We start from the raw sequence: 13,636 nt of genomic DNA, 5'->3' as shown, positions 1-13,636 counted from the left end.
TAGTCATGCTTGCACATTGCTAAAATGTCTTTATGGAGTCAGATAATATTTTAATAGACTTTGCATAGTCTTATTATGGGTCGCATGCAAAGTATATGCATATTTTTATATATAGTATCAATCAAACGTTTGAACACACACTCATTCAAGGGCTTTTCTTTATTTTTACTATTTTTTACATTGGATAATAACAGTGAAGACATCAAAACTATGAAATAACACATATGGAATCATGTAGTAACCAAAAAAGTGTTAAACGAATCAAAATATATTTTATATTTGAGATTCTTCAAATAGCCAGCCTTTGCCTTGATGACAGCTTTGCACATTCTTGGCATTCTCTCAACCTGCTTCACCTTGAATGCTTTTCCAACAGTCTTGAAGGAGTTCCCACATATGCTGAGCACTTGTTGAATGCTTTTCCTTCACTCTGCCGTCCGACTCATCCCAAACGATCTCAATTGGGTTGAGGTCGGGGGATTGTGGAGGCCAGGTATTCTGATGCAGCACTCCATCACTCTCTTTCTTGGTAAAATAGCCCTTACACAGCCTGGAGGCGTGTTGGGTCATTGTCCTGTTGAAAAACAAATGATAGTCCCACTAAGCCCAAACCAGATGGGACGGCGTATTGCTGCAGAATGCTGTGGTAGCCATGCTGGTTAAGTGTGCCTTGAATTCTAAATAGATCACAGACAGTGTCACCAGCAAAGCACCCCAACACCATAACACCTTCTCCTCCATGCTTTATGGTGGGAACTACACATGTGGAGATCATCCGTTCACCCACACCGCGTCTCACAAAGACACGGCGGTTGGAACCAAAAATCTTCAATTTGGACTCCAGACCAAAGGACACATTTCCACCCGTCTAATGTCCATTGCTCGTGCTTCTTGGCCCAAGCAGGTCTCTTCTTCTTATTGGTGTCCTTTAGTAGTGTTTTTTTTTGCAGCAATCCGACCATGAAGGCCTGAATCACACAGTCCCCTCTGAACAGTTGATGTTGAGATGTGTCTGTGACTTGAACTCATGTGGCGGTCCTCATGAGAGCCAGTTTCATCATAGCGCTTGATGGTTTTTGCGACTGCACTTGAAGAAACTTTCAAAGTTCTTGAAATGTTCCGTATTGACTGACCTTCATGTCTTAAAGTAATGATGGACTGTTGTTTCTCTTTGCTTATTTGAGCTGTTCTTGCCATCATATGGACTTGGTATTTTACCAAATAGGGCTATCTTCTGTATACCCCCCCCCTCACAACACAACTGATTGGCTCAAATGCATTAAGAAGGAAGGCAATTCCACAAATTAACTTTTAAGAAGGCACACCTGTTAATTGAAATGCATTCCTGGTGAATACCTCATGAAGCTGGTTGAGAGAATGCCAAGTGTGCAAAGCTGTCATCAAGGCAAAGGGTGGTTAATTTGAAGAATAAAATATTTGTTTAACACTTTTTTGGTTACAACATGATTCCATATGTGTTATTTCATAGTTTCGATGTCTTCACTGTTATTCTACATTGTAAAAAATAGTAAAAATAAAGAAAAACCCTTGAATGAGTATGTCCAAACTTTTGACTGGTAGTGTATATATATATACACACAATATATTACCCACTACATCATCACCACTATCATTGTGTAACTTCCTGGCCCGGATCCTTGGCCCACTCCCCGCTCTGGGGTGAAGTTTCCCCTAGGTACAGACCTAGGATCAGGTTTCCCTTCCCCCCCAATCCTAACCTTAACCATTCGTGGGGAAAATCCCAAACTGACACAAGCGTCTAGGGGCAACACCCCACTACCCACCTGGAAGACGAGGACCATGCCCACCACCATGGAATACATGTCGTATTTGCCCAGCTGCTTGCTGAGGGCCGCGCTCATGACCCTGAGGGCCTCCATGTACTGCTTGAGCACCTTCTTCCCAATGTTGGTCAGCACCTCTGACGTGTTGCCCTCCACCACCAGCTTCAACCAGTTACCGTGGGATTTCTCCACCACGCGGAACTGCTCGTAGCCCTCCTCTGTGGGAGAGAGGAGGGAGGGAGACAGATATGAGAGGGGGGCGAGGAAAGGAAGGTGTTATGCCATAGTGTGCATGATATAAGATGTGTAATAATTAATCAATCAATTTCACATGAACAATAAACTAACTACTACTAGTAGTAGTAGTGGTAGTAGTTGCAAAGGTAGACACAAAATAACTAAAAGTAACACCTTTCAAGACTGTGTTGTCTATACTGTAGTGGCAATAACACAATAATACACTAATAGTTACTCCTGTGTTAGTAAGAAACCACGGGTAATGATTTGCACAAATTTAATTAATGAAACATGCTCAAATCATTTGAGTTGGAGACTTGGAGAATAGTATAATCGATAATCAATCAACAGTATGTTCACTCCATATCATTTGCATGCAGGTTTATACAGTGCCTTGCAAAAGTATTCATCCCCCTTGGCGTTTTTCCTATTTTGTTGCATTACAACCTAGAATTTAAATTGATTTTTATTTGGATTTCATGTAATGGACATACACAAAATAGTCCAAATTGGTGAAGCGAAATGAAAAAAATAACATGTTTCAAAAAATTAAAAACAATAAATAACGGAAAAGTGGTGCGTGCATATGTATTCACCCCCTTTGCTATGAAGCCCCTAAATAAGATCTGGTGCAACCAATTACCTTCAGAAGTCACATAATTAGTTAAATAAAGTCAAGTGTCACACGATCTGTCACATGATCTCAGTATATATACACCTGTTCTGAAAGGCCCCAGAGTCTGCAACACCACTAAGCAAGGGGCACCACCAAGCAAGCGGCACCATGAAGACCAAGGAGCTCTCCAAACAGGTCAGGGACAAAGTTGTGGAGAAGTACAGATCAGGGTTGGGTTATAAAAAAATATCAGAACATTTTAACATCCCATGGAGCACCATTAAATCCATTATTAAAAAATGGAAAGAATATGGCACCACAACAAACCTGCCAAGAGAGGGCCACCCACCAAAACTCACAGACCAGGCAAGGAGGGCATTCATCAGAGAGGCAACAAAAATACCAAAGATAACCCTGAAGGAGCTGCAAAGCTCCACAGCGGAGATTGGAGTATCTGTCCATAGGACCACTTTAAGCCGTACACTACAGAGAGCTGGGCTTTACGGAAGAGTGGGCAGAAAAAAGCCATTGCTTCAAGAAAAAAATAAGCAAACACGTTTCGTGTTCGCCAAAAGGCATGTGGGAGACTCCCCAAACATATGGAAGAAGGTACTCTGGTCAGATTAGACTAAAATTGAGCTTTTTGGCCATCAAGGAAAACACTATGTCTGGTGAAAACCCGACACCTCACATCACCCAGAGAACACTATCCCAACAGTGAAGCATGGTGGTGGCAGCATCAATTTGTGGGGATGTTTTTCATCAGCAGGGACTGGGAAACTGGTCAGAATTGAAGGAATGATGGATGGCGCTAAATACAGGGAAATTCTTGAGGGAAAAGTGTTTCAATCTTCCAGAGATTTGAGACTGGGACGGAGGTTCACCTTCCAGCAGGACAATGACTTAGCATACTGCTAAAGCAACACTCAAGTTTTTTAAGGGGAAACATTTAAATGTCTTGGAATGGCCTAGTCAAAGCCCAGACCTCACTCCAATTGAGAATCTGTGGTATGACCTAAAGATTGCTGTACACCAGCGGAACCCATCCAACTTGAAGGAGCTGGAGCAGTTTTGCCTAGAAGAATGGGCAAAAATCCCAGTGGCTAGATGTGCCAAGCTTACAGAGACATACCCCAAGATACTTGCAGCTGTAATTGCTGCAAAAGGTGGCTCTCAAGTTTTCTGTTTTTTTTGTCTTATTTCTTGTTTGTTTCACCCAAAAAATGATTTTGCATCTCCATTTTAATTCCAGGTTGTAAGGCAACAAAATAGGAAAAATGCCAAGGGGGGTGAATACTTTCGCAAGCCACTGTAGCTCCATTAGTCTGCTCGTAATTCACTTAACATTGAGGTTGCCAACACGGACCCAATTCAAAGCCAGGATATTAAAAAATCCCTTCAACATTGTTAACTTTTATGTGTTCATTTCATTCAATCATTTTAATAACCTTCCAGAATAGCATTTTGGGTATGGCTGGCACGGTAATTGTATAATCATGTAGCCAACGATTATGGATGAAGACCGTCATGAAAATAAAACAACCGTCACGACCATTGCAAAATTCCATGACCGTCACAGCCTTAATTTTGGGAACAATAACATTCAAAAGTAGAGTATAATAGAACAACCCTTAATCGTTTTTGCTTCATCCAACTGTTCTAGAATGGACACTACTTGACTGATTCCCATCGTTTGCTGGCGCCTCTATCTGAATAATATGAGCATAACTATGATAAATGGTGATTGTGATGATGTCAGACACAGGAATGGAGGTGGAAATATAAGAGCCTTCAGCCATAGGTAGGAATCAAACAATACAAACGGTCCTCGGTCAGAGTGAAAATGAAAGAGGGATTGGTCAGAGGATGGCCTTTTTAGGTATCCACAAGATGTCTGAAGTTATTAGCAAACCAAAGATATTAAAATGACAGTGTAAATGAGAGTGAGAGACATGGGCTGTATACTCTAATGTGAACTGTCATTACGCTATACTTTCATCAGCTCATCTCTGACAGACAGGAAAAAGTGACAAAGCAATTCAGGTTGATGAATGCAACACATAGTTGGTTGACAGATATAGAGCCTATATATTAGACAAATTATTGAGGTGACTAGCTCTAAAAAGTAGATCATATACAGTATATGTCTCCATTAATTATTTACTAGCTGTACTGCTATCTACCAAAACTCTACAACTGTATCCCCATCCTACAACAACTGCCACTTCTACAGACACTAACACCACAGCTAATGTAACCAATTATTCTGCTAAACACCAATTACAGAAATAATAAGAACTAATTCATTTACTCATTCAGTTACTGTATACTACACACAGGACCTACTCTACGTCCTGCTTAGATTTTTCAGGTGACAAATTCCTCAAACATAAGCGAAGATGACACGCCAATCATTCATAATGAAACTGTAACTTAATTCATTGATCATGGGTTAGGAGAGATGAATGCCCTGGCCTGGTGTGGCCGAGGTTATGTATTCCCTCCCCACCGTCTCCTAATACGATTATTACTGGTCTGCTTTGTGTTTCATTTTAGCCATGGAAAAAGTATTGCGATACTGTTATCGTCACAGACCTAATTGATAATGCTCACTATTAATCATTTAATTATTCTGTTATGAGCACCGTCAGCAAGAACCCAAACCTCTGGTGCCCTCCTGTTCCCCTCATCCGTACCTCTGTACCTCCTCCACTCCAGAGAAACAAATAAATAAGCTCAATCAATCAATTACCAACCGCCAGTGAGACAGATGGTTGGAGAAAAAAGAAATGAGGGAGGAAAAGCGCTGTATTGCAATAAGAAGTACAGGTTATATAAACTGACCTGTAACTACTTTAAAGTAACACTATTTCCCCTCAGGGAGAAAGCATGTTTTAACTAGGTCTAACATGCGGGAGAGTTTCTTCTTGAATCGCACTGTAAGCATTGGTTTTGTTAAGCATGTGAAGAATTCAAACTTTCATCTCCGTAGAGTAAGAATAAAGTGTTTTTATGGTTCAGTTTATTGAATTTGGCCCTGGATTGTGGTTGTTTCATCTCCTAATCAAAAGGTTTAGATTCCAGCGCCTCTGTTCCATTAGGTGCACAGAATACAGAAATTCTCTGAGAGTATTCGTTTCGGCAACAATCCAAAGGATTATTTAAAATATGAACATTTAAAAGTAAGTAAAGAGTGTTTTGAAAGTATAATAATAACTTGAACAATCTACACTTTTCCTTCTTTCTATCATTTACACATGAGAATCAAAAGCAAAACTACTGTCTTGGTGAACAGAAAACAGGCTCTGGTAGCAACGCGTATCTGATACTTTCAATATGGGGTCCGCTTTTAGATATTTGGACGTGCCATGGACAGAACACTACTATCCCTTACACATACCATACTGTATGTGGTGACTGACTGGTGATATACTACTTGAGGTAAAGGGCTTCTTCAATGGGATTCTTCAATGAAGTGTTTGTTGTCAATCAACGAGAGACTAATTGTTTTCATACACATTTTTTCACTTGAGAAATGCTGCACCAAACATCTTAGTTAGATGTAAAATTGCGCGACTAAGATCTCTGAAAAACGTCTAAATTAATGACAGATTTCTTGAGATATCTTAGATTAATTCTGACTATTTTGAAGAAGTGTATACTGGCTACGGCATCTCAAGATGGACAAACAGTACTATTTTCTATTTTCTAAGGTCTATTAAAGGAGTATGCGAGCACACTCGTTCGGTTCGCCTAGCCGAGTTCGGCGCTAGACGAACAGAAGCATGCGAAAGGCTTTAGGAGTTTAGTGTATATTTGAAGTTTGATGTACACAAAAACGTGTCTATTATTAACTTGCTAGCTAAGCCTGAGCCATTCACTTCAATGAAACGAAAGAGAAACTAACCAACCAGCTAGTGCAACACTAAATGCTATGCTCCTGCCATTAGCAAGCGAATTAGCTAGATAGCTACAGTAGCGTCAAATTTACCAAGAAAAAACATACAAAATAATGTATCTTTCGTCTCTCTGTGTTTCATAAATGTCCTTCAATTTGCCAGAGGCTGCTGAATGTATCTCACCGGAGAAAGCATCCGAGCGAATGAAACAGCGCCCCGCTGTCTCAGTATGTGTATCTATCTGGTGCTGTCTGTTCAGAAAGACTATGCCATTCTTGCCCCTGTAGCATTGGATGCAAGGGAAGCCAGTGAGCATTTGGCCTACCTTGATATTTTTTAAAATATATATTATAGCAATCAGCGTTGAGCTAAACTGAGTGAGCTCAGCTGTGAATGGTCCTGGCGCACCCAAAGTGTCAAGGAAAGCCAGTTTCGATTTGGCTTCAGACCAATCACATCACAAGTCAAACGTAATTATTGACAGAAAAATACTTGAACTGTTGCATCTCATTGTGTTGTTGTCCTCCAGTGGCTATCTAGCTAGCTAAATTGGGCCCTTTCCTAAATTAGCCATGGATAGAGATAGGGATTTCGACTTGTGGTTTTACTTAATTCTCCGTACTGGCCAATGATTATAACGGCGATTCTGATCCAACCATAAATTCATACATCGTGCCCATGGCCAGAGAGGATGGAAGTTCAACATGTAGCTAGATGTACTATGCTAATTTTAAATAGCTGGCCTGGCGTATCGTTGCCCTTGAAAGGAAGTTAGGCTAGCGAGCCTAATTCTGAAAATATTCAGACCCCTTGACGTTTTCCACATTTTGTTACGTTACAGCCTTATTCTAAAATGGATTCAATTGTTTTTTCCCCCTCTTCAATCTACATGCAATACCCCAAAATGACAAAGCAAAAACAGGTTTTTAGAAATGTTTGCACATTTGTTAAAAATAAAAAACAGAAATATCACATTTACGAAAGTATTCAGACCCTTTACACTGTACTTTGTTGAAGCACCTTTGGCAGTGATTACAGCCTCAAGTCATCTTGTGTATGACGCTGTAAGCTTGGCACACATATATTTGGGGAGTTTCTCCCATTCTTCTCTGCAGATCCTCTCAAGCTCTGTCAAGTTGGATGGGGACCGTTGCTGCACAGCTATTTTCAGATCTCTACAGAGATGTTCGATAGGGTTCAAGTCCGGGCTCTGGCTGGGCCACTCAAGGACATTCAGAAACATGTCCCGAAGCCACTCCTGCGTTGTCTTTTCTGTGTGCTTAGGGTCATTGTCCTGTTGGAAGGTGAACCTTCGCCACAGTCTGCGGTCTTGAGCGCTCTGGAGCAGGTTTTCATCAAGGATCTCTCTGTACTTTGCTCCGTTCATCTTTCCCTCTATCCTGACTAGTCTCCCAGTCTCTACCACTGAAAAACATCCCCACAGCATGATGCTGACACCACCATGCTTCACCGTAGGGATGGTGCCAGGTTTCCTCAAGACGTGACGCTTGGCATTCAGGCCAAAGTGTTCAATCTTGGTTTCATCAGACCAGAGAATCTTGTTTCTCATGGGCTGAGAGTCTTTAGGTGCCTTTTGGCAAACTCCAAGCGGACTGTCATGTGCCTTTTACTGAGGAGTGGCTTCCGTCTGGCCACTCTACCATAAAGGCCAGATTGGTGGAGTGCTGCAGAGATGGTTGTCCTTCTAGGAGGTTCTCCCATCTCCACAGAGGAACTCTAGAGCTCTGTCAGAGTGACCATCGGGCTCTTGGTCACCTCCTTGATCAATGTCCTTCTCCCCCGATTGCTCAGTTTGGCCGGGCGGCCAGCTCTAGGAAGAGTCTTGGTGGTTCTAAACTTCTTAAATTTAAGAATGATGGAGGCCACTGTGTTCTTGGGGACCTTCAATGCTGTAAAATTGTTTTGGTACTCTTCCCCAGATCTGTGCCTCGACACAATCCTGTCTCGGAGCTCTACATACAATTCCTTCGACCTCATGGCTTGGTTTTTGCTCTGATATGCACTGTCAACTGTGGGACCTTATATAGACAGGTGTATGCCTTTCCAAATCATGTCCAATCAATTGAATTTACCACAGGTGTACTCCAATCAAATTGTAGAAACGTCTCAAGGATGTTCAATGGAAACAGGATGCACCTGAGCTCAATTTCGAGTCTCATAGCAAAGGGTCTGAATACTTACAGTAAGGGAAGAAAGTATTTGATCCCCTGCAAATAAATTCATTAAAAATCCTGCAATGTGATTTTCTGTATTGAGTTAGCTGCTGTGCTGTGTGTTTAGCTGACCCAACATAACACCGTAACGACTGGTGCTTTGGAAACATGCTGAAGTACAGACTGAACGCTGGGGACATGTCTACAACTTCATCAGCAAGCTGTCAAACTGTCTTAAATAAGTGACAACCTACACGCTGTTTATCAGTGCAGTGACCAACATCCTTAGCTACCGCTAGATACAATTCCATCCCTGTGTTTGTCAGTGAAGCTAGCTAGCAGCAGGCAGGCTACAACGAGCTAAAACCAGCTGATGAAATCACCAATATACTTGCACATATTTTGTGCAGGAGTAGAGAGATGTCGTTGTTTTGACAACTTTCTCACTGTCTATCAGAGTATGCATTTGTGTCTGCCCCAGGTCCTCACTGCCCGTGTTTCATAGCAAGTGAGTCATGCTACAAGACCGGTTGCGGGAGACAATGCTCACGAATGGATTTAGAATATTTATAACTGGCTGTTGGGACGTTGAGTGTGCATCGTCTCAGTGCTCATTTTGGCCAAAACACTTGCAGTCTCGTGTGATCACTATCGAACACAACAGCAAAGCAAAAAAACACTCAATAAAGGGCTTACGGGCCAAGTGTTCGGTTTGAGATCAACACTCGTGACACACACCAGCCAGAGGTCACAGTCATGACAAAATCACAATGTCCGCCCATCCATGACCGCCCATTCGCTCTAAAATATGAATACCTAATATGTGTACCAGTATCTTTTTCATTCCAGCACTGTATGTAATTGTTCATGTATGCTCACCTTGAGATGGACATGTGTAAGGTCAAAAAGAGAAAGGGCCGAGCCGCCTCGATATAGGCACTACTGTGTCAGTCCAATAGGGATTTGTTCGGTATTGCCACACTGTCATTTAGCCTACTACAGCGAGTGGTTGAACTTGGGATCAGATTATTTGCTTGGTCCTTGGCTGAATGTGACATACATTATGGCTGCCTTAATCAAGGTGACTGACTGGGACAGCAATAACCTCAACCTTGCAGAGTTCTCTTTAAGAGCAGCCACTCTCTCCAATTGTCCAACTCTCTCTATCAGAGATTTCTCACAGATTAACGAGTCCGTCTGGCCCTCTGTTCCTTTTACTGAGGAAAAATGAAAAGCCTCTCAAAGGAGGTCCAGTAATTGAAATATGTGGGAAAGAAGATATGAGGTACGCACGCCATTGACTGAACTGAGCATTTTCATCATGTCTTGTCTGTGCTTGTCAAGACATTTGCTGTAGGTGTGAGATGGTTGTTTGTGTAGATGTCTACGAATGTCCATCGTGTATATAGTAAGGACAATCTCACAAGGATGCTTTGAGGTAAATATCTCAGAGTTGTAATGGCCAGATTTCACACTCGAGATTTAGGTCCGCTGCTTGTAAAGGAGCCCCAGAATCACTATGGAAACTAGCAAGATAATTTTTTTTGCTGAATAGTCTGCATTGTAAACAAGGTCCTTCCTGGCAGCCATTTTAGGTCAAACTCAGAACAGTAATTTAAGACCTGAGTGAGTTCTCCTGTCTCTTGAGCGACTGTAGTGCAATATAAATATGTTTTAAATTACAGTTGCATCAAGCAGACACTGATTGATTGGCATGCATTTTTCTACAGTAGTTAGAGGCCCGTGGGGTGACTTAACACCCAAGTCCAGAAACAAAATGAGGAAAGAGATGGAGAGGAGAGGTTGGCGGTGAATTGATAGACAGTGACATGGTTCAAATTATTAAATTTGTGAACATATAATAATATAAATAATATGCCATTTAGCAGACGCTTTTATCCAAAGCGACTTACAGTCGTGCGTGCATACATTATTTTTTGTGTATGGATATATTTATTTAACCTTTATTTAGGTGGGGGAGCCCTGCATGACAAGACCAAGCAATTACACAATCAAGACAGGAGCATTAGGAAACCCATAAAGAAAAATACAGAACAGAAAATCATAAAAAACAACCTCATTCCTCAGTGAAGTCCTCTACCAACAATCTGAACTTTAGGGTATTCTGAAGATTGTTCCATAAGTGAGGTGCAAAGAAACTAAAAGCTGTGATTAAAAGATTATTGGGAAATCAGGGAAGTGGAGAAGATACACATTGCTAAAATAATAAGCTAAAGCTGGTATGGTTGATTTATGGTACATCAGTGCCCCAAAATTCTCCAGTTCATATAGGATGATTATTCAACCTACATTTCTGTGGAAAACTTTCACAATGCAATCAGAATACCACTGCAGAGGGAATACAAGCAGATTAACATCACATCACAAAAAATTTATGCACGCATGACTGTAAGTCGCTTTGGATAAAAGCGTCTGCTAAATGGCATATTATATATTATATTATATTATATATTATATTATATCTACTTAGGGCAGTGTTTAAAGCTCCTGCAATAAATTGAGAAATACTGCTATTTTCTATAGTCTGCAAGATAACACACACAGAGTTTGATTAGCCTCTCATGAGGGTGTGGTGTATGTGTTGTTGTAGCCAAATTCCATAATTAATTCCTTTCGTCACTGTTCTATGTGTGTCATTTATTAAAATACTTTCGTAATTCAAACACAATCTTAAACTGTAACTATGTAGAACTGTGTGTGTGTGTGTGTATGTCTGTGTGTATCTATGTGTCTATTTACACTCTATTTATACTCCAGCATTCTGGATTTGAGATACAATGTTTCATATGAAGCAACAGTATAGAATGTCACCATTTATTTGAGGGTATTTTCAGTGGCTTGCGAAAGTATTCACCCCCCTTGGCATTTTTCCTATTTTGTTGCCTTACAACCTGGAATTAAAATTGATTTTTGGGGGGTTTGTATCATTTGATTTACACAACATGCCTACCACTTTGAAGATGCAAAATATTTTTTATTGTGAAACAAACAAGAAATAAGACAAAAAAACAGAAAACTTGAGCGTGCATTACTATTTACCCCCGTAAACCCCGTTTCCCCTTAAACCACTCGAGTGTTGCTTTAGCAGTATGCTTAACGTCATTGTCCTGCTGAAAGGTGAACCTCCGTCCGAGTCTCAAATCTCTGGAAGACGGAAACAGGTTTCCCTCAAGAATATCCCTGTACTTAGTGCCATCCATCATTCCTTCAATTCTGACCAGTTTCCCAGTCCCTATGAAAAACATCCCAACAGCATGACGCTGCCACCACCATGCTTCACTGTGGGGATGGTGTTCTCTGGGTAATGAGAGGTGTTGGGTTTGCGCCAGACATAGCGTTTTCCTTAATGGCCAAAAAGCTCAATTTTAGTCTCATCTGACCAGAGTACCTTTTTCCATATGTTTGGGGAGTCTCCCACATGCCTTTAGGCGAACACCAAACGTGTTTGCTTATTTTTTTCTTGAAGCAATGGCTTTTTTTCTGGCCACTCTTCCGTAAAGCCCAGCTCTGTGGAGTGTACGACTTAAAGTGGTCCTATGGACAGATACTCCAATCTCCGCTGTGGAGCTTTGCAGCTCCTTCAGGGTTATCTTTGGTCTCTTTGTTGCCTCTCTGATTAATGCCCTCCTTGCCTGGTCCATGAGTTTTGGTGGGCGGCCCTCTCTTAGCAAGTTTGTTGTGGTGCCATATTCTTTCAATTTTTTAATAATGGATTTAATGGTGCTCCGTGGGATGTTCAAAGTTTCTGATATTTTTTAAAACCCAACCCTGATCTGTACATCTCCACAACGTTGTCTCTGACCTGTTTGGAGAGCTCCTTGGTCTTCATGGTGTCGCTTGCTTGGTGGTGCCCCTTGCTTAGTGGTGTTGCAGACTCTGGGGCCTTTCAGAACAGGTGTATATACAGTGGGGAGAACAAGTATTTGATACACTGCCGATTTTGCAGGTTTTCCTACTTACAAAGCATGTAGAGGTCTGTCATTTTTATCATAGGTAAAAATCCAGAAAATCATATTGTATGATTTTTAAGTAATTAATTTGCATTTAATTGCATGACATAAGTATTTGATACATCAGAAAAGCAGAACTTAATATTTGGTACAGAAACCTTTGTTTGCAATTACAGAGATCATACGTTTCCTGTAAGTCTTGATCAGGTTTGCACACACTGCAGCAGGGATTTTGACCCACTCCTCCATTCAGACCTTCTCCAGATCATTCAGGTTTCAGGACTGTCGCTGGGCAATACGGACTTTCAGCTCCCTCCAAAGATTTTCTATTGGGTTCAGGTCTGGAGACTGGCTAGGCCACTCCAGGACCTTCAGATGCTTCTTACGGAGCCACTCCTTAGTTGCCCTGGCTGTGTGTTTCGGGTCGTTGTCATGCTGGAAGACCCAGCCACGACCCATCTTCAATGCTCTTACTGAGGGAAGGAGGTTGTTGGCCAAGATCTCGCAATACATGGCCCCATCCATCCTCCCCTCCATACGGTGCAGTCGTCCTGTCCCCTTTCCAGAAAAGCATTCCAAAAGAATTATGTTTCCACCTCCATGCTTCACGGTTGGGATGGTGTTCTTGGGGTTGTACTCATCCTTCTTCTTCCTCCAAACACGGCGAGTGGAGTTTAGACCAAAAAGCTCTATTTTTGTCTCATCAGACCACATGACCTTCTCCCATTCCTCCTCTGGATCATCCAGATGGTCATTGGCAAACTTCAGACGGGCCTGGATATGCGCTGGCTTGAGCAGGGGGAACTTGCGTGCGCTGCAGGATTTTAATCCATGACGGCATAGTGTGTTACTAATGGTTTTCTTTGAGACTGTGGTTCCAGCTCTCTTCAGGTCATTGACCAGGTCCTGCCGTGTAGTTCTGGGCTTATCCCTC

At 41.6% G+C, this 13,636-nt stretch overlaps 1 protein-coding gene across 1 annotated transcript in view; it reads right to left on the bottom strand.

Annotated features, from left to right (window-relative positions):
• The window catches only part of LOC311105078 (GPI ethanolamine phosphate transferase 2-like), a gene marked incomplete at its 3' end in the record, with an annotated part of 137,947 nt that overhangs the window by 53,357 nt on the left and 70,954 nt on the right, over positions 1–13,636 (bottom strand). Inside the window, exon 7 of the mRNA XM_084147074.1 lies at positions 1,806–2,023. Coding sequence (XP_084003200.1) covers positions 1,806–2,023 — 218 coding nt within the window. The remainder of the gene's footprint in view (positions 1–1,805; positions 2,024–13,636) is intronic.

Source organism: Coregonus lavaretus (assembly GCF_964263955.1).
Source record: "Coregonus lavaretus genome assembly, chromosome: 29".
In the NCBI taxonomy this organism is placed as follows: Eukaryota; Metazoa; Chordata; class Actinopteri; order Salmoniformes; family Salmonidae; genus Coregonus; species Coregonus lavaretus.
This window is presented reverse-complemented; position numbering and strand designations above follow the sequence as displayed.